General features: G+C 34.2%; 1 protein-coding gene across 1 annotated transcript in view; it reads left to right on the forward strand.

Moving 5' to 3' along the window:
• The window catches only part of LOC134535894 (INO80 complex subunit D-like), a 77,371-nt gene extending 64,689 nt beyond the window's left edge, over positions 1-12,682 (forward strand). Inside the window, exon 12 of the mRNA XM_063375247.1 lies at positions 374-12,682. Coding sequence (XP_063231317.1) covers positions 374-455 — 82 coding nt within the window. The 3' untranslated portion in view covers positions 456-12,682. The remainder of the gene's footprint in view (positions 1-373) is intronic.
• The last annotated feature ends 9,470 nt before the right edge of the window (positions 12,683-22,152 follow it).

The following is a 22,152-nucleotide window of genomic DNA, read 5'->3' on the forward strand; positions in this document are numbered from 1 at the left end:
TCTAATTATTTATTTTGAATTAGTAAAAAAAAAAAAATGTTTTAGCTGTGTTTTCAGTGACATCTTGCATACACTTAAAACCTTTAACAGGCTTCTGCTCTTTAAGTTCTTAACTGCCAGTTAATTTTTTTTCCAGCCCTGAGGTGTGTTTATTTTTTGCACTAATTTGCTTTACATTTCATGAACTTCATACAAATAATGTCTAAAGAATTTTTCTCTCGCAGGCCAAGAATATAATCATGCAATTTGCTATTTACTTTACGGGAAGGGAAGGGAAGGGAAGGGAAGTGTTCTAAAACATTCAACTTCAGTACTGGTATGTTAAGTTAAATAATGATTTACCGTTTTTTTTTATTCCGTGCCTTGTGGACAGCGAGGTGGTTGGAGACGGACACACCGTGCCAGCCAGGGAAAAGGGAGTGTTTTGGAGGAACCGTGGCGAAACAGAATCGTGATGGTGAGGCCAGGATTCAAACCCAGATCATCTGGAAAGTGAGTTCAACGTTTAACCGCTGTGTGGTTCTTGCTGATTTACATACTCAAATGTTAGTGAATTGAATGCCAAGGTTTTTCTGAAAATACGTACACAGTTTTTCAAAGAATTTAAAATAATTTGGTTTATCGTCAACAGCAACAAAGATACGTTTAATTGTTTTCCAATTTCTTTTTTTCAATTAATGTTATTCATATTTACTCTGTTTTTTTTTGTGCTTGTTTTTGAAATTAGGTTTTCACACCAACTATGTCTAGCAGAGGAAACTGTACACCAGAATTATTAGTGAAGTTTGATGTTGATTTTTTATGCATCTAAGCACATTGTAGTTAGTGGGGAGCTGAATACATTGGTTAGAACTCGATGTAATGTGTCCTGTTTGTTCTAAGATGAGTTAGTATCTGAAATGAATAAATGTTTGTCACTGAAATACGAACTGAGATTGTGTATCAGCTAATTCTCTGTTTGGGGTTCTTATTAACTGTAACCAAGATATGGTTTGGATTTGTTTGTCATAGATAAGCTTAAGAAAACAAAAACCAGGTAAGATAATTTTAGGAGCTTAACCCTCTGAAAACATATTCATATTATATTAACACTGATTCATGGAGAGTGAAATCTTTTGATCATGTTTGTCTTACCTAAGAACAATCATGACAAGTTTTGTGCTGCTTGCATTCATTAGATGAAGAAACTGTGTAGCCTCATAGTCAGAATTAGGGCTGTACCAATCTCATCTATTTTGACAAATGTGCAGATGCATATTGTTGCTTGCTGTTGGTCAATTTTTCTAAGCCGATTAGTGCTTTTCCTTATCCGGAAGTTTGAATGTTCATTTATCTGAACTTTTGGTAGCATTTTGATGTATTGCGGACACAATACAAATTACCAATAATCGTGATGGGTGGATGCCCCAATTTAATTGAATCCAAATCTTGAATTTGACTTACGAAGAGTAATGACTCTATCGTTCAGATCAGAATCTATGACTAAAGGGTAACAAATAAACAAGAAATTAAAATTTTAACTAGTGTCTTGGAACATTGATGCCTTTAAATTTTTGTTTTAGAATCTTAAGTCTCCTGAATCATTAGATATCATAATTTTATTTATATAAGTGCATATTAATACTGTAGTATAATATCTTGGAGAACAGTTATAAGATGGGTACTAAAAAAACCAATAAACAAGTAAACTTCAGAGTTATCAGTGTTGAATTTTTTGAATTTATACATTTCCTTCATTGTTTTACTTCAAATATTTTTCCTCGAATCTCAAATCTTACAGATACTAAAGATTTTATGTCATTTGAGGATTTAATTGGCTCATCCTTAAAAAAACAGTTAAGGATGGTGGGGGGAAGGAGGAGATAAGTGAAGAACCTAATACATACCCTGAGAATCCACTTGTCACAGTAGAAAATAGTCTCTTTAAGGTAACATCTACAGCATCAACTGCACAGCAGACAACCCTCTCTGTTCATCTTGCATCAAAAACATCAATAGCAGTACATATTATAGGGCATTATGGAAAATAAGGTGCTGATTCATATTGTAAGGCAGATTAATATGATACTCACTGTTCTACTGTCACTGATACTAATAAATATTGTAACAACCTAGGTTTTTTTTTTTTTTTTAATTTTAATTTTTTTTAAAGTGACATTCAGCAGAGCAAACCAATGAAAGTTATCAGATCTAATGGTAGGCAGAATGTTGCTGATATTGGCCGTAGACAAAAGTCATGTGCTGACTCATAATAATCCGTAATCTGAATCGGCATCGACCCTTTCTAGTCAGGAAACTGTCTTAATTTTTTTTCCCCATAAATTGGTTAATTCTGATGTGCATGCATGAAGAATGCAACTGAGAGGAAAGAGTGAAAATTTCCTATTCCTTTAGTATCGTAAACTTTTTTTTTATTTTTTCGGGGGAAAGTTGGTTTACACAAGTTTGTATGTTTATTATTATAATTTTTTTGTTTTAGTTTAGCTAATTATTTGTAGTCTTCACTGTGTTAACTAGCTTTAATGTTACTTTTAGCCACATTGACACTATACATCGGTACTAGTGCTTTGTGTGGATAGGTATTAAGTGTAGTGAATGCATTAGTCACCATAATATTTGTGAAAAATTTTCTGCAAGTGTATCCGTTTAAGAGGGAGAGTTTTGTTTTTTTAAATTGGACGAAAGGCATTATGTCATGTCAAAAAACTGTTAATTTGTAATTTTTTTGTCTACGTGTTTTATTATATTTTGCACTTGATACTTATTAATTTTCAAATACAGGTATTTTTTATTGTTTTTGTCCTTGAGTAGAGTGTTCTGATTAAGGCTTCAGAAATTTTGTTTTTCTTACCGCTGAATTGTTTTTACCCCAAATTTTTGTCTTACCAACAGTTTAGTTGTAATAATATTTCAATATGTAGTTTTAAAAACTATTTACTGCCCACCTTCAACTGTTGCTAATTTTCATGTCTCGTATACTTTTATTTTCTTTGTCCAATAGTTTTTTCACCACCATTGAACTATGAATGCAGGCGATCATTCATATTTTATGACTGACAACACTTTAATCTGTAAGGTAAAAAATGAGCATTCGGCTGAAGATTAGATACTGCGATGTAAATCTTTTTGAACAGACACACCGTTAGCTCATCTAGCAAAACTTATAAGTCACTTTTCACCCATTCTCCCAGTCAGTGGCGTGAGTTCAATAAAATGATAATGGCAGTGTGCTGTAGTTTGGGCTTAAGATGTGTAGTACTCCAACATAGTTTTCTTTGCATTAAACTGTTTCAAATAACCTGTAACCGTCACAGATACCTCTGGGTCTACTACTCCAATCATTGTCACTTGAGGAAATGGTCAGAAATGAATATACGTAATTGTGAAAATTCTTTAGTGATTGTCTTATAATAACAAATTATATTTCCCAGCCAGATCTAACTAAAATGCAGTAATTTTACACTGTTAGGATATTGCTATTGTGAGCCTTTTGTCTTTATGTTATCTTTCACTGTAAGAATGGGACAATAAATGTGATTTTTTTACATGTGCAATAAACTTTCATGAAGTTTTTGAGTCTAGGAGTCTGTCTACAGATGTCTGCGATGAACTTACTGCCAAGAGCCAAATGAACATACTTATTTACCTGTGTAATTTTTTGTATGAAAATAATAATAGCTACATCACATGTATCTACTATCTATACTATAAGGTATTTTAATTTTTGCTGTAGATTAGTTTCAGAATGGTTGCTTTAGTTAGTAGAATTGTTTTTGAATCCATATTATTTTAACCCATTTAACTTGACAAAATTAAAAATTGTTATAGGTACTGAAGAAACAAAAAATACTTCACAGAAGTATCACAAGTATGTTACATACTTATATGGAGGAAATAATTTTGTGTTTAATTTTTTTAAAATTTTAATAAGTGTGGGGATAACGAATAAAGTTTTTAAATTTGATATTTGTATTCAAGAATATTTTGATATTTGTCTTGTAATTCAATTTTAACTAAATAAAAACTGATATTTAATTTGCACAGACCTAATAGATTCAGCCTTCTGCTGTTTTACTTTCACATGACTTTGCCACCTTTCACAATATCACTTTAAACAAAAATTGCATTGGGCATTGCAAATAGAAAAACATTTCTACATTACAAACAGTACGAAAAAGGTACTTGGTGTTATTGCTTATGTGTTATGTGTTAAAAACGTTTGTGTAGAGTTTTGCAAATGTTAAAAAAATGCATTGGCAATTTTAATTAGTTATTGTAATGAGTGAAATGAAATTTGTCAAGTAATACAAATTATTATTTTTGAGCCTAACTAATGTTCATTTAGTTTATATGAAACTACTGTACTAGTTACGTGTCAATTATATTCTTCTGTAAAGAATATAAGATGGTCACTAATATAAACTGTCAGCAATTATATATAGGTATATAGGTATGTGTAAATTTTATTTTGAAATTCAGTTTTAGTATTTTGCTTGTATAATTTAATACCTTGGAGTTTTAAAAACTGCATTATACAGCTTATTTGAATACCGTATTTACTCGCATATAAGTCGCCATCGCAGATAGGTCGCACCCATAATTTGAGGTCTTGAATTTGGTATTTAAGATTCCCCCCATATAGGTCGCACCGGTAATTCATTACCGCGCCGTGCGCTGTGCGCTGAGAAAGGTCATTGTACTCGATCAGCTGGCCAGCTGCTGTTACGACGCGCCTGCTGGCTCTCTTTGTTCACTAAGCTGCGCATGCGCAGTATAACTCACTCAACGCTCTGCCCAGACTCGTGACCTTGCATCAGCAACCAGCCAATAGATGCGAGCTTAGCGGAAAAAAATATAAGCTCCACCTCCCGTGTACCAATTTTGTCCAGTTCTAATACCAGTTTATTGGTATACGCACCAGTTTTCTCGCTGCCGTGACATGTTCAAGTTTACGTCCATCTTGATGTCTTGATACCAATAATTAATTAATTAAGATCCCCAGAAATAAATTATTTTAAAAAATATTTGTCAACTGTACAATACTTCCGAAATTATAAAATACGTATAAAACATATACCAAGACTCCGCTCATTTTATCTTGTGAAGTTTATATCTCGTACCAGTATTTCGGCTAAGTTGTGACATAAATACAGTATCAGAACTTATAAGCAGTCACATTTATACATTCGTGAGTTTACGTTTTTACCTCGTGCATTTTAGATTGTCTCCTGCTATTATTACTCGGACTTTTACACGCCTAGGCTGAAATTATTACATGTTTAGAAATAAAAGCAACTGTTCATGTTATAAAATATGTATATTTTGCGATTTAAAATGTTCATTGCCGACTAATAACGTTACGTTTTTCAAGATGTTTTTAGGCCTACTAGCTAATCTTATCTACTCTTAAAGTACCCACGGTATTTTCTGGTTGTTTATGGTTGTTACGTGACGTAAATAGCGGGATGGATTCGATTTTTGAGTCGTAATTTGCGTGAAAGTATTGTATTGGACTAAGTGGGAACTAAACGGGACCTGAAGAATATAGTGCAAATAACGGGAAAACGTAAATAACGGTAAAGTAAATAAGGGGTTTCGCTGTATGTGTACGTTGTAAATAAATTTGCCTATATCTATATAAACTTCTTTTTCGAATTTTAAAGCAAAATATTGCAAAAAAAAAAAACCTCAAAAATTAAAAAAAAAAAATTTTCTTCACATATAGGTCGCACTTCATTTTTTCCCCATCAAATGTGGTAAAATTGCCGCGACCTATATGCGAGTAAATACGGTACTTGTCTTTATGGAAAGTTGGGATTTATTCACACTGTGTCCGATAATTTTTGGCATCTTTCCATCTTAATACAGAACTTTACCTAATATTTAAATGTCTTATATGATGATACTATGCACGTTATGCTACCATTTTTGTCTGTTATTTCCATCACTAATTTCAATCCGTTGCAAGCCATCTTTTAGCATTCATTGATGTTAAATACCTACTAAGTTTTATAACAGTGCATATCTTTTTAAACGAAATTGTTTTAACAATTTTACAGAATGTTACAACATTCATACCATGTGTGCACACACGTCTAGGCCAGTGGGCCTACGAAATCACAGAACCGAACAACTTCAGCAGGCAAACAACTTGCCACTACAGCAGGCCTCAAACATAGAGGTACTCTGACATTACTGCTACAAATTGTGTAGGGTGTCTGGTTATTACTGCTCTTAGCATTACTCTCTCTTGAGATGCATTTTTCTCAGATTCTGTTTTCTGCAAACACCAGAAAATATTGCGGCCTGATTCTTAAAAATTACCAGAAATTTCAATGGATTTAGAGAGAAGAAAGGAATTTTCCCTATTCCGATTGTGATATAAGTACATACATAACTGCCAAGTCCACTTGACTCCCTTAACTAGGCCGCACGTGTACAGTAAGAGTACCTCAAATATAGGTAAAGCTACCTCTAATGTAACAAACCTCAAAAATACTATAAAATATGCTTACCTTAAACATGTGATAAACTTAAATGTGAGACAATTAAATTATTCGCTCAGGGATCTATTTTGTTTTGGACCTAGGTCATTTCTATCTCTGTAATTGTCAAACAGTCCAAAGGCTGAATTTGGCAGGGAATGAATAAATTAATAAACAAACATCTGTAGGAATTTCCCTAATATAATCAGGCAAGTGCAGGCTACATTCACAATTACAGTTTCCCATGCCATACTTAAAGGTTAATGCTTAAAATTGCAAACTGTTTTAGTTTACAGTTTAATGTAGAATATGTCCTGTAGTGGACATTGTCATGTTTTGAACTATTATTTTCCATTATTTTATCTTTTAATTATTTTTTTTAATACATTCATATTTATGGTATCTTGCATATTTAGGTAGAAAAATATTTTATTTTTTCTTTGAAAATAAGGTTCTCCAACATTCTATTGAATTTTTAGGTCAAAGCAATATAAAATCTGTGAAATTCCCATCCATCACACTTATGACGGGCAGAATAGTGACAACACTATGGTTTCGTGTTTGAAGAATTGAGAAAAAAATAAATACGTTTAAAAATCTGCATCAGTGTCTATAAAAGTTGGAAATCAACCCACAACTTATATTTGTGGCTTCAAATTGTAAGAAATCGTTGCAGTCCATGTCTATGTGGTAGCTGTGTGAAATTATAATTTGAGAACTGTGAAATATACCATGTATGATCATTCATGTGTGATCAATTTGCTCTCAAATTTTCATGAGACATTTAATTATTAGTAAAATTGAATGTATTCAACATAGTTTACAATACCAGGGTGTCTACGGTCACAGGTCACGAAAGAGTAAAGAAACTGAAGGGCTGGTAACAAGAGTCAAGAAAAAATCCTGGGATAAAAAACAGTAATGTTGCTGGAATTCACAAAACTTTAATTTCCATTAACATTTGGCTAACTGGCATTTAGTTTTAATGCCTAACTTCTGTTTATAGTTGTAGATTAAAAATAAATAGTTGGAGACTGTCCTCATAAATCATGTGGAAATTATCTCTGCAAATGTTCATGTTTTCTAACACAAAAATTGGCACGTATCTGTAAATCGTGGAACTATTTTGTATTAGGTTTAAATTTTGTAAAAGTTTTTAAATTGGTTAACACCCTGCAATAAATACATTGCTTTCTATATTTGACAAATTTTTCTTAACTTTTTAGTTGATGTCACTAGGTTCATATTTGTACCCAATTATTTTTGTCAGTCTTTAATTATTTTTTCCCCTTCCTTTTTTTACTAGCACTTCACCTAGTATAGCACCTAGAGTTTGTAGGTTTGTTCTGTTGCCAAGTCATTTTAATTTGAAGTGTTATCTTAAACATCTGAAATTTGGTATTCGTGTATCTAATTCCACCATCAAGAATGCCAGGCCAGAAGACCTCATTCAAGTAGCAAGAGAAGATGAAGAGGAGGAAGTGATGGCAAGGGGAGAAGAAGAATCGCATACCCTCACTCGGAGTACCACAGCACAGCATGGAACACTTGTAAACTTCAGGTCAGATACTTGAAAGGCCCAAGTTATAATCCTCGATTGAACATTGTGGAGATTTTAAGCATGCGTGCGTGCATGTGTTTCTGTCTACAAGTTTCATTGTGAAAGAACTTGTGCGTGTTAATATACCGTTAGGTAACTGCTCCCTGATGATGGCAACTGCAATGTCGACCAAAACATCGATATCTTTGCCCTTAGTGCGGCTACAACCCAGAAGCCAGGCAACTCCATACAAAGGGTGCAAAAGCCTGCGATTTTTACTATGAATTAAACATGTTTTGGAATACGGCCCATGAATTAGGTTACGGTTGTTTCCCAACAAGGCAGTGCTTATTCGCTGCCTTACCTGAACATCTTGGAATACTGCCCTTAAAGTTTTCATGTATAATTATCTATAGGTGATACATTTTTTTTAATCAATAAAAATCCAGTACTACATAATGGTTATGATTATAGTTAGTGGATTTGATGCATACATCGACTGAAGATGTTAATCAGTAATACCCTTTTTTGTACAGTCTATAATTTTGCAGTTTCTTGCATTTTGTTACAATTTCCTCACGTCCCCTATAATAATCAATAATGAACTACGTAGTAAATTTTTCATGCACACAAGTTTGAATTAAACTAATCAAATGTGTGTTCATTCGAAGATTTGTCATCTTGTGTGTCTGTATGTACAGCGTTACTGCACTACATACACGCTCACACACTTGCGCACGTTCTCAGTTTGGCATCGCTATTCCGTGGAGTTGTCGCTCTCATGCATCTGTTTATGTTTGAGCCATTACTTGCAGTGTCAGTTTGATGTGGTTTTAGCTAATTATAATAAGTAATTAAGTGCTATTTTTATTGTTATTTTTTAGTAACTTCATTGGCTTTTGGCAGTGACTAGCTCACAAGGTAAAATATTTTTGGTTGGTGCCATGAATTTGAAAATTTTAATCCTGTTAAATTATTAATTCTTTTGAAGTAAAAAAAAATTGAAATTCATTAATAGAATGGGAGTGAATTGCAACATTTAACCCTGGAATAAACAGCTTTCTTTCCAGTAACCAGTAGTGTGTAGAATTTCATTTGCCTGGGGGGGGGGGGGGGGATAAAACCACTTTGCCCACTTGTTTGGCTTTCAATTTCTTTCCTTTTTTTTTTGGTAGGAATGTTAGATTTTTATAGATATTAAGGATTTTGGGGGAGGAGGATATATCCCCCCTTCCTGTAATTACATCCCAGCTTTGTATCTGTGCTTTGTTTGGGTTGTCGCAGTAAAAGACTGGTATTGTATTTAGGATATGCATAGCTTTGATTAGTGTTCTGAACTGTCACCTGTGATATTTGAGCTCTATTCTGTTTTTTTTTTTTCCATTTTTTTTTAAGACTGTTTATTATAAGTATGTACGGAGAACATGGAAAATCCTGTGCAAGATGCATGAATGCACCATTCCTGTACGAGTGGACAGTACAAAGTCGGTGGTTAGTTGCATTATGCGAAGCAGGTTATTTGGGTAACTTGAACCAAGGCAACACAGCCTTGCGATCTACAAACTTTGCGACTGTCGCCAGTTCACAAGAAGCTTTATCATCGTTCAATAGCTTTACAGTGTGTGTTGTTATAATGTAATATTTTCCTTATGTGATATAGGTGAATATGAGCTGTTATATTTTGTGCATATGTTTGTCTTATTTACGTAAAGAAACAAGATAGTTGTCTGTCAAATAGAAGAAGTTCAAACTTGGTAGTGAATGTCAGAAATAGCTGTAAGGGTAATTGGATGTGGATAGGATAGCTTCTAGCTATTGAAATTGTCAAGTCATGTGTCATGTATGCTAATTCAGTCTTAAAACTATGATTTTTCATCTTAGCTGTGTGTCAGTCTAGTGTGTCTTTTTACAACCACAAAGGTTTATTTTCAGTCTTGCCTGATGTTCTTGCAGTAAATAATAAAAATTTGTTTTCACTATAACTTGTTTACTAATTTTGCAATTTGCATTGTCAAGCACCATAATGTTTTTTTTTCTGGTTATTTCAAAGTTTCAGTACATCTTACAGTAATGGGACTGGTTAAATTTTTAATGGGACTGGTTAAATTTTTACTTCATATTAGACTAAAATAGTGATTCTTCAATAAATTCTGGACTAAACTAATTTAGTATAAATTTGAATGCAAAAAATGTGATGGTGTACACAAAACTTAGAGCTTTCATGAAAATGAAGAAGTAATATTTGGTACTGCTTACTTTTTAAATACCAGTATGTTGAAAAGTCTTCTTGCTGTAAGGCCCAGAAAATTATTTTAATGTTAATATTCAAGATATCACCTTACTTGAAGACATGTACAACACAGAAAAACAGGTTAGTTTTAAAAATATTCATTAGTATTGGAAAATTTCAGGTTCAAGAAAAATATTTCTTGTTCCAGTGTCTCTTAAAACAGGATCTATGAAAAAGAATCATCTAATTTCAAAAGACTAACTATAAATGTTAAGTTTTCAAGGAAAATATTCTGGGAAAATTTTCCGACAAGTTATACTTCACAAGAACCAACAATTAAATGTTATCAACATTTGTTTAAAATCAAACAACTTAATTAAAGATACATTTGGTTTTTCTTTACAACGTAATGGACCACTTAATATTTGAGAATTGGTTATTATCCATGCTACACCCTACCAACTGATAGGATCAAAAGAACATTGTTTAACAGTACCTACCAATTTGCAGAAGATAAATTATTGTATAACGTTTATCAACATATCTTAAATGTTGGTAATCGAAAAAAGGAAAATTTTCCAGAACGGTTTAGAGGTTTACCATGCACATAGGAATATTAAGTTTTGCTTACAGTTTCCACTGGTGTTCCATACGCCGTCCTTTGGCACAGCTGACATCTGCACAATAGACAACTCCTTCCTTAAGTCAGCATGTCTGGTGTTGGTGTGGTCGCTGCCGTTTTAGTTCTACTCTGGCTTTGTCTTGTACAGCGAGGTCATTAACTTAACAACATAATTCAGGGGTATTGAGGAAAGAATCTGCCTTGGTTTGTACTAAGGAGCCATCTCACCTTTTGTGTGGCGTGATTTCAACAAATCACAAACTGAAATCAAAATGGCTAGACCGGGGTTCGAACCAGGGTCTTCTGCAATTGGAGTTGAGAGTTTTTTTTGTAAGGGGAGGTGTTACATAAACACTTAAAGAAAATATGACATACACTCAGTGATATCGGGAACTTAGCGACCGTTTGTGCAGTGCCAAATCCATACAATACTTACGGTTGATCTATCATCAAGGAAGCTCATTGTCTAGAAGTATACTTTTTTTTTTTTCAACAGCTTCAGAACACACAGAGTTTATAAGAACCCTGTACGTTGTCTCTACCAATTATTAGTTTGCTTCCCAAACCGCGGTGCAAGTACATAAATAGATATGGTGGCACCCAAGACATCCTTAGATCGAAGAGACCCATCAGTTTAAACTTTAAGTAAAACTTGTAGCCTTTTGAACTTTGATGATTTGTTTGTTTATTACTTAATTATTGCTGAAAATTTTAAGATGCTCTTTTGATCATTCAGAATTTTAACAGCATAATGGTTACTTCCAAATTTTTTTTTGTGCAGAAATATGCCAACAGGTTCTAAAATTTGTTTTAATGTTCCCTTTGTGGGGAAATGAATATTCATTTTCACAAGTAAATTTGTAAGAAAGATAAGTACCATGAATTAACATGTAGCTAATTAAATTATATATGCTTGATGCATCGAGTTAAAAAAATTCAAAATATTTTCGCTGCATGGAATATAAGAAAATGTTTAATCAATATTTTTTTTAATAATAGCAAACATATAGGATGTTATTTACATTAAGTTCTTAAAATGTTCCATTAGTTTTTATCAGTTTCCAAAACATTTCCAGAAGAAATGGGTACTTTGAAATCTACCTACGTCTGTAGGCTGTGACGAAAGGAATTTTTTAATATATGTTATTTTTAATATTTTCCTTCAAAACTTTTTCCTCGGATATGAAATCCTTTGAAGGCCAAGGATTTTATTGAAATTGAGGATTTGTTTGGCCTATCCCTGATTAAAACGCAAGCTAAAAACATGTAATGGAAGCATCCATCAAATTAAGTTCAAAAACCTTTAAAAGATAATAGAAGTTGCTGGCAATATGCAAACTTGTAGGAGGTTATATTTAATTTGTTTGTCTGTCAAAAGTTGCAGCTTGGGAAGCTTTCAATGGATGGACGAGCAGACGGACAGAACTTTCCGGGCCTTCTGATTGGCCAGAGGTCATGTGATGGACAAATCACAGAGAGTTAAGCTTTACTTCAGGCTCTGGTTACATGTGGGTGTATTTTGTGACTGAACCATGCATGACCTCTAGTGGTACTTACAAGAAATAGTTTCTTATTGCACTATTACAATTTAATGTTTTGGATTTGTGTGGATGTATTATATAGTTAACAAAAATATTGAAAGGGGAAATCCTTATTAGCACGTAAAGAACTTGATTCTTAAAATGTCCAATTTGTATTTGTAAATAATTTTATACTTGACACATTTTCTCCTGAAGGTGTATTATTATTATTATTTTGAATATGTGTGCACATAAATAACTCTAATAAATTTTAGTCTGTCAAAATGTTTTAATGTGTGTAGTAGCATGTTTGAAATGACTTCAAATGTCGATTGAGGTGTATCATGTTTATATCTCATTTATACATAGAATTCCATAGATGAACACGTATTATCAAGAACAAATCCGTGAAAGTAGCGACTGAAAAGAAATGTATGAATGTCCAGTATGGTCACTGATGTGATGTGTGTGTGAACATTCTGAAATACTGGAAGTTGCTCTCACAATGTTGCTTGCGAAAGGCCCTGATATTATTAATGGTTTCAAACTGTAAGCCACGCACTTATGAAAGAAATGTTTTTGAAGTTATACTTCTTTAGGTGCATTATGAAAAAATGATGAGAGTGAAATTTTAAGATCTTGCGCATCACTGTAACACAGAATTAACAGGTTGAAGCTGCCCGCTAAACCGCTTAAGTCTCGAAAAAAATAGAAATAGAACCTCTATTAGTCGCGCATGTTGGCACGCTCGTCGCCTCTGATCACGGTTTTTATATTTATAATATTTATCCACGTGTTTCTAGTATCTACATACACAACACGTGTTTTAGTTTCATACAAGTGCGAATTATATATGTGCTAACAAATTATATTCAGTAGTGATTTAAATTGAATATTTTGATTAATATTATTTATTTGATTAATATTATTTACTATTCGTAAATATTAGTAAAAAAAAAATTGTGCTTATATGTATACTTTTTCAAGTGCACCAATATAATTGAGGTTAACTATCCATATGTATGTATTATTTATTGATAGAAATTAAAATATTAATATTTATAATTAAATTAAATAAATAATAAATATTTATAGAAATAAGTGAACAAATTTAATGAAAACTTTTTGATAAAATTGAAAAGTGAATATTAAATAAAGAAAATAATAAATATTTAAAAAATGAATAAACTTAAATTACACTTTTGAATTTATTAAATTTATTTATTTTCTTTTAAAATATTAAATAATCAATAATAAATATTTAAAATTAAGAATCTTATAATATTTAGTACAAATTGTCATATTTATTATTCTCTAAATTTTATTTATTTAATTTTTCAAGTTTAAACTGAACTTTATTGACTGTGTTGACTATCTTTTTCCAGCCCTTTTATTGTAATTAATTATTTGCATGCAATTAAAAACTATTTTTTAATGATGCCAAAGAAGTATAACTTCTCACGCACGTACATAAAAGTACACACACACTTTTTTTTTTCCAAGCATGTGGCCTCCAAAATAAACTATTGCGTGCTCATTTTTATCTATACATTTCCAAGAAAGTAATTTTCAAAATTCTCGAATATAATGGAATAAGGCATTCAGTTAAAGAAATACTATTTTATTGTATTGGTTAACATGTTCTGAATTAGTATTATGACTAACTACATGTATATGAACAAAAAAAAAAATAGTGACTTGGTCTGATAATGGTTCTAAATGAGGGCAAATTTTAAAAATAATTTTAAAGGAAAATTGACACATTGCTTTATAGTGAAACAAGTAATATTTAAATAGTTTGAGGTTGTAGTTAAAACCACACTCTCAAGGGAGATCATACACTGATTTAGTGTTTTTTGCGGATGCTAGTCTTTATACTTTTATGGTAAACACGACACACACACCAGAAGAAGCATTGGAGCACATTAATTTACACATCCAGAAATGCAGTCGCACTTGTCGTGCATTGCGCTAAATCCCAATGGCAAAACATCACGTAGACTGCTCGTGCCGGCCAGTGCCCAGTGATGAATACAAGGATGAAGAGGAGGGGGGCTGTAAAAATATTCCAAGTTCTCAAAGACAATATGTTAGTTTGGGTGATGCGAGGTGATCTGTTTCAGCAACTGGAAATACAAACCACACATGAAGTGATGCGTGTTTAGTGTTAAATAACTGTCCAAACCCCTAAATGAATTCAGGTTTTTTAAAATACACAAATTTAATTTTTTTTTAAACCCTTTCGGAAAATATTTCTGAACGCACTTAATTCGAGTTCTGGTCCACTTTAGGTATTTTTGTGGTGCTGTAACCCTCGCTAGGCATCGGTAGCTTTGTTTCTTCTTTGTCTGTAAATTCACACTTCCTGCTGTTCTCCCGGCCGGCATCACATCAGCTTCCCAAACTAGTAGGTATCGTCAACACAGTTTGTACTCTGCTCCAGTTACCTATTTCCCCCCCAAGTGTCTCCAATTTTGCAGCATCCAATTGCTGAGACAAGTATTGCTCCACCCGATTTTTTCAATTTTTTTCTTTCTACCAAAAATCGTCCCCCACCCTCCCTCTCATCCAAAACTGCAGATTTTGAACTGCACTTCTTCCTGGGCTATTTTTGCCTTCCAGTGGAAGGACTCGTCTGGTCCGCATCCTCTAGCTCACGCCAAGAGGAACAGCCAGCAGACGATCCAGAGTAAAATTTGTTCAAATTAAATATAATCGATTCAAGAGGGTTTCTATTCCCATCAGACACCTTTCTTCATCAACAGTTTTATACTGGTCGGCCAGTTTTATTTTCTTCGCCTAATGTGTGTTTGCTACACAATCAACATGGCAACGTTGTGTTCTGTCTCTCATGTACAATTTATGTCTTTAGTAAATATGTAATCCAAACCCACATAATTAGTAAGTGGGATCCATAAATTTTTTATTTACATTCTATCCCCTTAAGTTCACAAACATTTTGGATTATTTGTGTGTTGTGTCTAACCATTGTATTACTCTTGTAATGCAGTGAGCTCGTGAGTAACGGTGCATAAATCAGTTCGGAATATCATCTGTAATTTCCAATGTACCTTTCTGGATGGTGTTCTACCTTCATTAACTTCTATCGAGGCCCCAAATAAGCTGCCATGCTGTCTACAACATGTTCCATCATAGTGAGCAATGAAAGCTTAGATCAGACTTGAATATCATGAATAAACTATACAAAATGCGTAAATTAAATTGAAATTAATTTATTCTATATTTTTGTTGTAATTATAACTTTTTTAAAAATGTCTTGAATATTTAAATGTTGGGCCAGTACAAATAAAAATCGTAACTTTATTTTATTTCTTAAAACCTGATAATATAAAGCAAATGTTACCACAAGAACTAAAGATTTTTAAGATATGATATTAAACGCCCTCTCACCCTTAGATTTTATGCTGGTGTTTTGCATCTACGCAGCCAAGTTCTTACACATCAGACAACTTTGTATTTCTGATACAGTAATTAAATAAGTAGGTGGTAATATACAAATGAATATTAGATTTAAACTGTAAAATAAATTGGTATACGAATGAATATTAGATTTCAACTTTAAAATACATTGTTGTACGAATGAGTATTAGATTTCAACTATAAAATACATAGTTTAATATTGGAAAATTACCTACACAAAGCACTTGGATTCTAACGGCAGGGCCAAAAACATCATGCAACGTTTATGCAAGAATTCTTTTTCTCAAAATTTGACGCCTTAAAATAACGGTGCAATGATTATGCGGGTGCAACAATTATGTTATGAAGAACAGAAGAGTAACACAGCCTTTCTTCACTTGTAAATCTAGTGAAGACAGATACATGGTGCAATCTTTATTTGAGAGCGATTCTTACTGTGGAAAAGTTATCAGATTTTTTGGCCCAAAATGAAGGGTGCGAACTAGTGGTCCACCGATGCGGATACCGATGAATCGTAATCGGCGATTATGGTTACTTTCCGATTAATCGTAATAGGCTATTATCTTAACGATTACTTTGCCGATTATCTAAGTCCCGGCGTAATTTTGTAGGTTTTTGTGGTGTAATATTTTGTTACACATTTTAGGACGAAATACGGTAATATTTGTATATATTACAAATTCCATCAAACTCAGTAATATCATGATTACAGATATTTCGTTAAGTTTAATAAATCTCATTGCCTCGAAAAATAACAAATACATTTTTCCTACACGTTTATTTAGGTTTCATCTTTTGTTTAGTGGCCTTGTACATTACCTATAGCCAGAGACGTAAAATAGATGGCACACAATCAAAACACTACAAGCAGTTGCAGTGGACTCTATGACAATCGATCTTTTCGAATTGTAGTTGCGGTTCAAAATCGTGGTCCCGACACCTTCTAGAGTTTATCACTGGGTTTTACAAACTCGTTATGGGTGTCTTTGGTAACATTATCCGTTGTTGTGTTATTTGTATGTGACGTGAAAAGTGAAAAAGTATTTATAATTTTATATATTCAGTCAACATAAATAAAATCACATGTGCTAGAATTGGTTTTGAGTCATTTTTATATAATTATAGTGAGATGGCGAGTAGGGAGAAAAAAAAGTGAATTGTGGAAACATTTTTCTATAAACTCAAGTGAACAAAATATAGCAACATGTTTACATTGTTAAACGGTAATTTCTCGATGTAACCTTATGCGATAGTCAATACGTAATAATGCCAGTTTTCCGCAACAAAAACTTACCCATTGTAAATTACAATTATTAGACTGTAGTTCAAGTTGTTTACAATAACAAACATAAATAGAAGTTAATTTAATTTACACTTTGGAATGACTTTAGAGCGTATTTTATATATTTTTATACTGTTATTATAACTGTATTCTCAATATTACCTAATCTTGTTATTAAATTCACATGGGGAAAAAAAAATTTGTGTGCATTATTAAACTTAAAAAAATTTGTTCATTATAATCGGTAACTGAATCGGTATCTGCCGATTATTGCTCTCATAATCGGTAATCGGTAAAGTCATATCGGTGCATCACTAGTGCGAACCATACGCAGGGGAAACCCTTCTGCAGAAAAAATACATACAGGAAATGAGGTACTTACCGTATTTACTCGCGTAAAGGCCCCGCCCGCGTATAAGCCCCCCTCCTTGTTTTGTAAACATTTTTGAGAAAAAATTTAAAAACGTATTTTTCTGGGTTTATCTGAGGGCAGGGCAGCTTGGTATGCATCAAACAACAAGCCATGTATTGTGAGCGGCGGGAGGTGATTTTGTAAGTGTCCGTTCTCAGTAGGACCGTCGTGAGGCATGCCAGACGTAAGCAGTTAGTCCTATCTCAAACGACATAAAGATAAAGAAAGCTGGACTCGCGCGCTGCCGCTGTGTTGATGTGGAGTGTTGTCGTAGAAGAAGAGGGGAAGTGAAGGAGGAAGGGAAGTGGGTCAAGGATTCTAACACTCCTTTGTCTGGTTGGGTGGCTAGCTGGCAGGAGGGAGGTTAAGCCACGCCTCTGCCTCTCTCCCCCCTGTCTTAGCGCTGCCACTCCCCCCTGCGGAGTCGTTGCCTCTCTCTCTCCCTCCTGCCGCGTCGCTGCCTCCCCCGCCTACCTAATTCGAACAAAGACGCACAACTTGAAAAGAAAAATATATTTTTTCCTCCAAATTCGCGTATAGGCCCCCTCCCCTTTTTTGGAGTCAAAATTTGGGAAAAAAAGGGGGGCCTTTACGCGAGTAAATACGGTATGTAGGCAACCATGTTTTTTACATAAGAAAATGCTCTTATGAAAGTTTGTAGTACATAGTACTATAAGAATGCACATATTTTTATTTTGTTTTGACATTATGTACATATTATGTATGTGCAATGTGGGGAATTATGGTTATTACAAAGGGGGTAAATATCTGTCCCCTCAGGTATGTGTTAATGAATCAGGTTTCACTGTAACTACCACACTGCCTGAAAACTTGAAAACAAATTGCTTTAGCATGGTACTTGTCAAGATCATGTTTACTACAGTGAAACCTCGTTTATTCATTCCCGCATTGTAGAATTTCCCGGTTTTATTGTTCAATGTCCGTGGTCCCGAAAAAATCCCGCAAGAACAATGTTAAAAAAATCCCGTTTCCATCGTTTACAAATATTTTTTAACCTGGTTTAACGGGTTGAACTTTACAGGCTTTTTACCGATTTCACATTCAAATTCCCGAGAAATATTCCAGTTTACGCGTGTCTACACGACACGCAATACCAATATTTACATATGGCGGCCATTACTAAAAGAAAACGAATAAAGTGAGCATGACGCTGCTGCTAACAGGTTCACCAACTTCGATAAAACAACAGACGAAAGCTAACGCTCGCACGATAGTTCTTGCTTTGTGTGATAATCGACACAACAATATAACCGTGGTCGATATACTGTACATACTAGCCCAACGTAAACACGTTTCTATTTAGCGGCAGTGAAATCCTGCGAGAAACATAGACGAAATTGTTCATCCTAGCGTTTCCGTGGCCGGCCGTATATGCGCGAGATTTTCTTTGTTTACGGTAAATTAGCTTTACGCATTTAACTCTAATGCACGTGTGAAATTTGTAAAGGTTCATTGATATGTATCGGCCTACAAAAGAGGTTAAAACCATTAAAGAGCGTTTAGAAATTATAAATGCTGTTGAAAAAAATCCAGGCGAAAAACGGGTTGATTTGGCAAAGCGCTATGGTATTCCTCCATCGACTCTTAATTCTATCTTCGCTAGAAGAAATGAGATTCGGAAACAAGCAAGTCAGTTCGGCCAGTCTTCAAAAAAACGGAAAATGGCAAGACAGTCGAAATACAGTGAGCTTGAGAAAGTTTTGTTTTCTTGGTTCCAGCAAGTTCGGGCATCAAACATCCCAGTGGATGGCACATTTTGTTCATTTAAAAAAATTAAGGAAGTAGTGAAACCCCTTATTTACGTTACCGTTATTTACGTTACCGTTATTTACATTTTCCCGTTATTTGCACTATATTCTTCAGGTCCCGTTTGGTTCCCATTTAATCCAATACAATACTTTCACGTGAATTACGTCTCAAAAATCTAATCCATCCCGCTATTTACATCACGTAACAACGATAGTAGGCCTAAAAACATTGTAAAAAACGTAACTTTTATAGTCGGCAGTGAACATTTTAAATCGCAAAATAAACATATTTTATAACATGAAAAGTTGCTTTTATTTCTAAACATATAATAATTTAAGCCTAGGCGTGTAAAAGTCCGAGTAATTATAGCAGGAGGCAATCTAAAATGTACTCGGGAAAAACGTAAACTCACGAATGTATACACGTTCTGTTACTATATTTATGTCACAACTTAGCCGAAATACTGGTACGAGACATAAACCTCACTAGATAAAATGAGCAGAGTCTTGGTAACTGTTTTAAACGTATTTTTATAATTTCGGAAGTATTGTACAGTTAACGCATATTTTTTAAACTAACCATTTATATCTGGGGATCGTAAATAATTAATTATTGGTATCAAGAAATCAAGGTGAACGTAAACTTGAACACGTCACGGCAGCGAGAAAACTGGTGCGTATACCAATAAACTGGTATTATAACTGGACAAAACTGGTACACGGAAGGTGGAGCTTATATTTTTTTCCGCTAAGCTCGCATCTATTGGCTGGCTGCTGATGGAACGTCACGAGTCTGGGCGGAGCGTTGAGTGAGTTATACTGCGCATGCGCAGCTCAGACAACAGAGAGAGCCAGCCGGCGGGTACGTAGCGCCATAACAGCTGATTGAGTACGATGACCTTTCTCCGCGCACGGCGCGCTATTGACGGTAAATGTCCAATTTGCGGCCCTTTTATTTAAAAATTTTTTTACTGTGGTGCAATGTGTATGTGTAATGTAGCCCGCATTTGTTATGAACGCTGCAGGATGTGACTGTATTTTAATTAACTTTAACGTATTTCTTACTTTTCCCTTTATTTACACTTTCCCGCTTTTTACACTTTTTTACTTTGTCCCCATGAAAAGTGCAAATAAGGGGTTTTGCGTATAATTTTCCAATATTGATAGTGTATATACAGTGTGCTGCTGGTGTCAGTTTATGGAAATACAGTAAGTCCTTGGTTTACGTCGGGGTTACGTTCCTGAAAACCGCGACGTAAATAGAAACGACGCAAAATGAGCCATGTTTCATGCCACCGGCTGGCCACGGCCCAAGGTCGGCCGGAAGCGCTGGCATACAGACGTGACAACGGGCAATTTTATCAGCAAATTACAACTGACAGCGTGGGAAACAAGTCCAACTAGTACTTCTCAGCTTTATAGAATGGTTATTTAACCAGCTGCTTTATTACCGTTATTGATTGAAATATAAAAACAGATATATAGTCGTTTGGAAGACATCTTTTGAAGAAAAAATCATAAATTGCAGTGAGCTGATACTGTAGGCCTACTATAAACGCATTTAATCACGATAAAGTTAACAACGGCACGTTTAAAACTCCGGCCAACTCAATGATATCATAGCGACTGAAGTGTAGAGCTGTAGCAAACCGTATGTATTCGTTACTGAGTAACGGGTGCGGCATCTAGTAACGAGTAACGAAACGTTACACACGAATGCATTTCGTTACTCGCATTTTTCGTATGTTTTACGCATGCGCGAGCTTATTCGTTACAAAGAACGATGTTTGTTTATTAAGAAAAGTGTAATTTGGAAATTCGTCGTCCAAGTTTTTTACTGTTTATTAAAGGTATTGTGTGTGTAGACAAAGTTTGAGATTGGAACAGAAACAATGTAAGAAAGTATTTTTTACAAATTATAAATATGTATGTTTTTGTTTTTTTATTATCGCGTATTTTCACGTTTTTTGTTCTTATCTTAAAAGAGATATTATAATAAAGCTGCTCTAATGAGATTTTATTGTTTCTTGGTTAACAAAAGCTGTTAATTATCAATTACTTTTAATTGTTTATATTCTATTTATTATTATTTACGCGACGTCATACTGTACGCGTACAAAATACGACTCGATTCGTTGCTGTTACATAACATAGCATGTTATGCGGTATCACGAGTAACGATACGAAAGTAACGAGTACTAATTGTTATAGTAACGAATACATACAGGTACACTTTTTTTAGTTACTTTTACACCTCAACTGAAGTGCCAAGGAGTTGAACGAAAAGGGGTAGGAGAAAATGCTGTGTCGTTGCGGGAAGTAGATAACACTTCTACGTGCGAGATACGTGGGTGGCCGAGCGAGCGGGCTGGTAGTACTGCATCACCGCGCGGAGAGCAGGAAGCGTCCCTCATGATGTATGATAAGGCGGTGAACGTGTAGCTTACGCTATGTAGCATAAATTAACTACCGAAGGAAACAAAGAATTATAAACGAATTATATACGGTTTTTTGGTTAAAATAAAGATTTACGGTCATTGTAAACGACGTTATTGTGAATCGGCGACAACTTAAATTGAAACATGAGTACTCGAACATTAGCGACGTTAATCTGAAACGACGTAAATTGGTACGACGTAAATAGAGAACTTACTGTACCTAACTGATTCACTGAAAGTTTTTGCAATAGTACATATATTGTGCATTTGGTAATTTTAGAGTGTGTTCCCACATTGTAGGATTTCCTGGATTATCCGTTTTTTTACTCATGGTCCATTGGAAAACAGATAATCAGGGTTTCACTGTATCTACAAAAAGCACTCTAATCCAACAGAGGAGCTAAAAACATCAT

Source organism: Bacillus rossius, chromosome 10 (assembly GCF_032445375.1).
Source record: "Bacillus rossius redtenbacheri isolate Brsri chromosome 10, Brsri_v3, whole genome shotgun sequence".
Lineage (NCBI taxonomy): Eukaryota > Metazoa > Arthropoda > Insecta > Phasmatodea > Bacillidae > Bacillus > Bacillus rossius.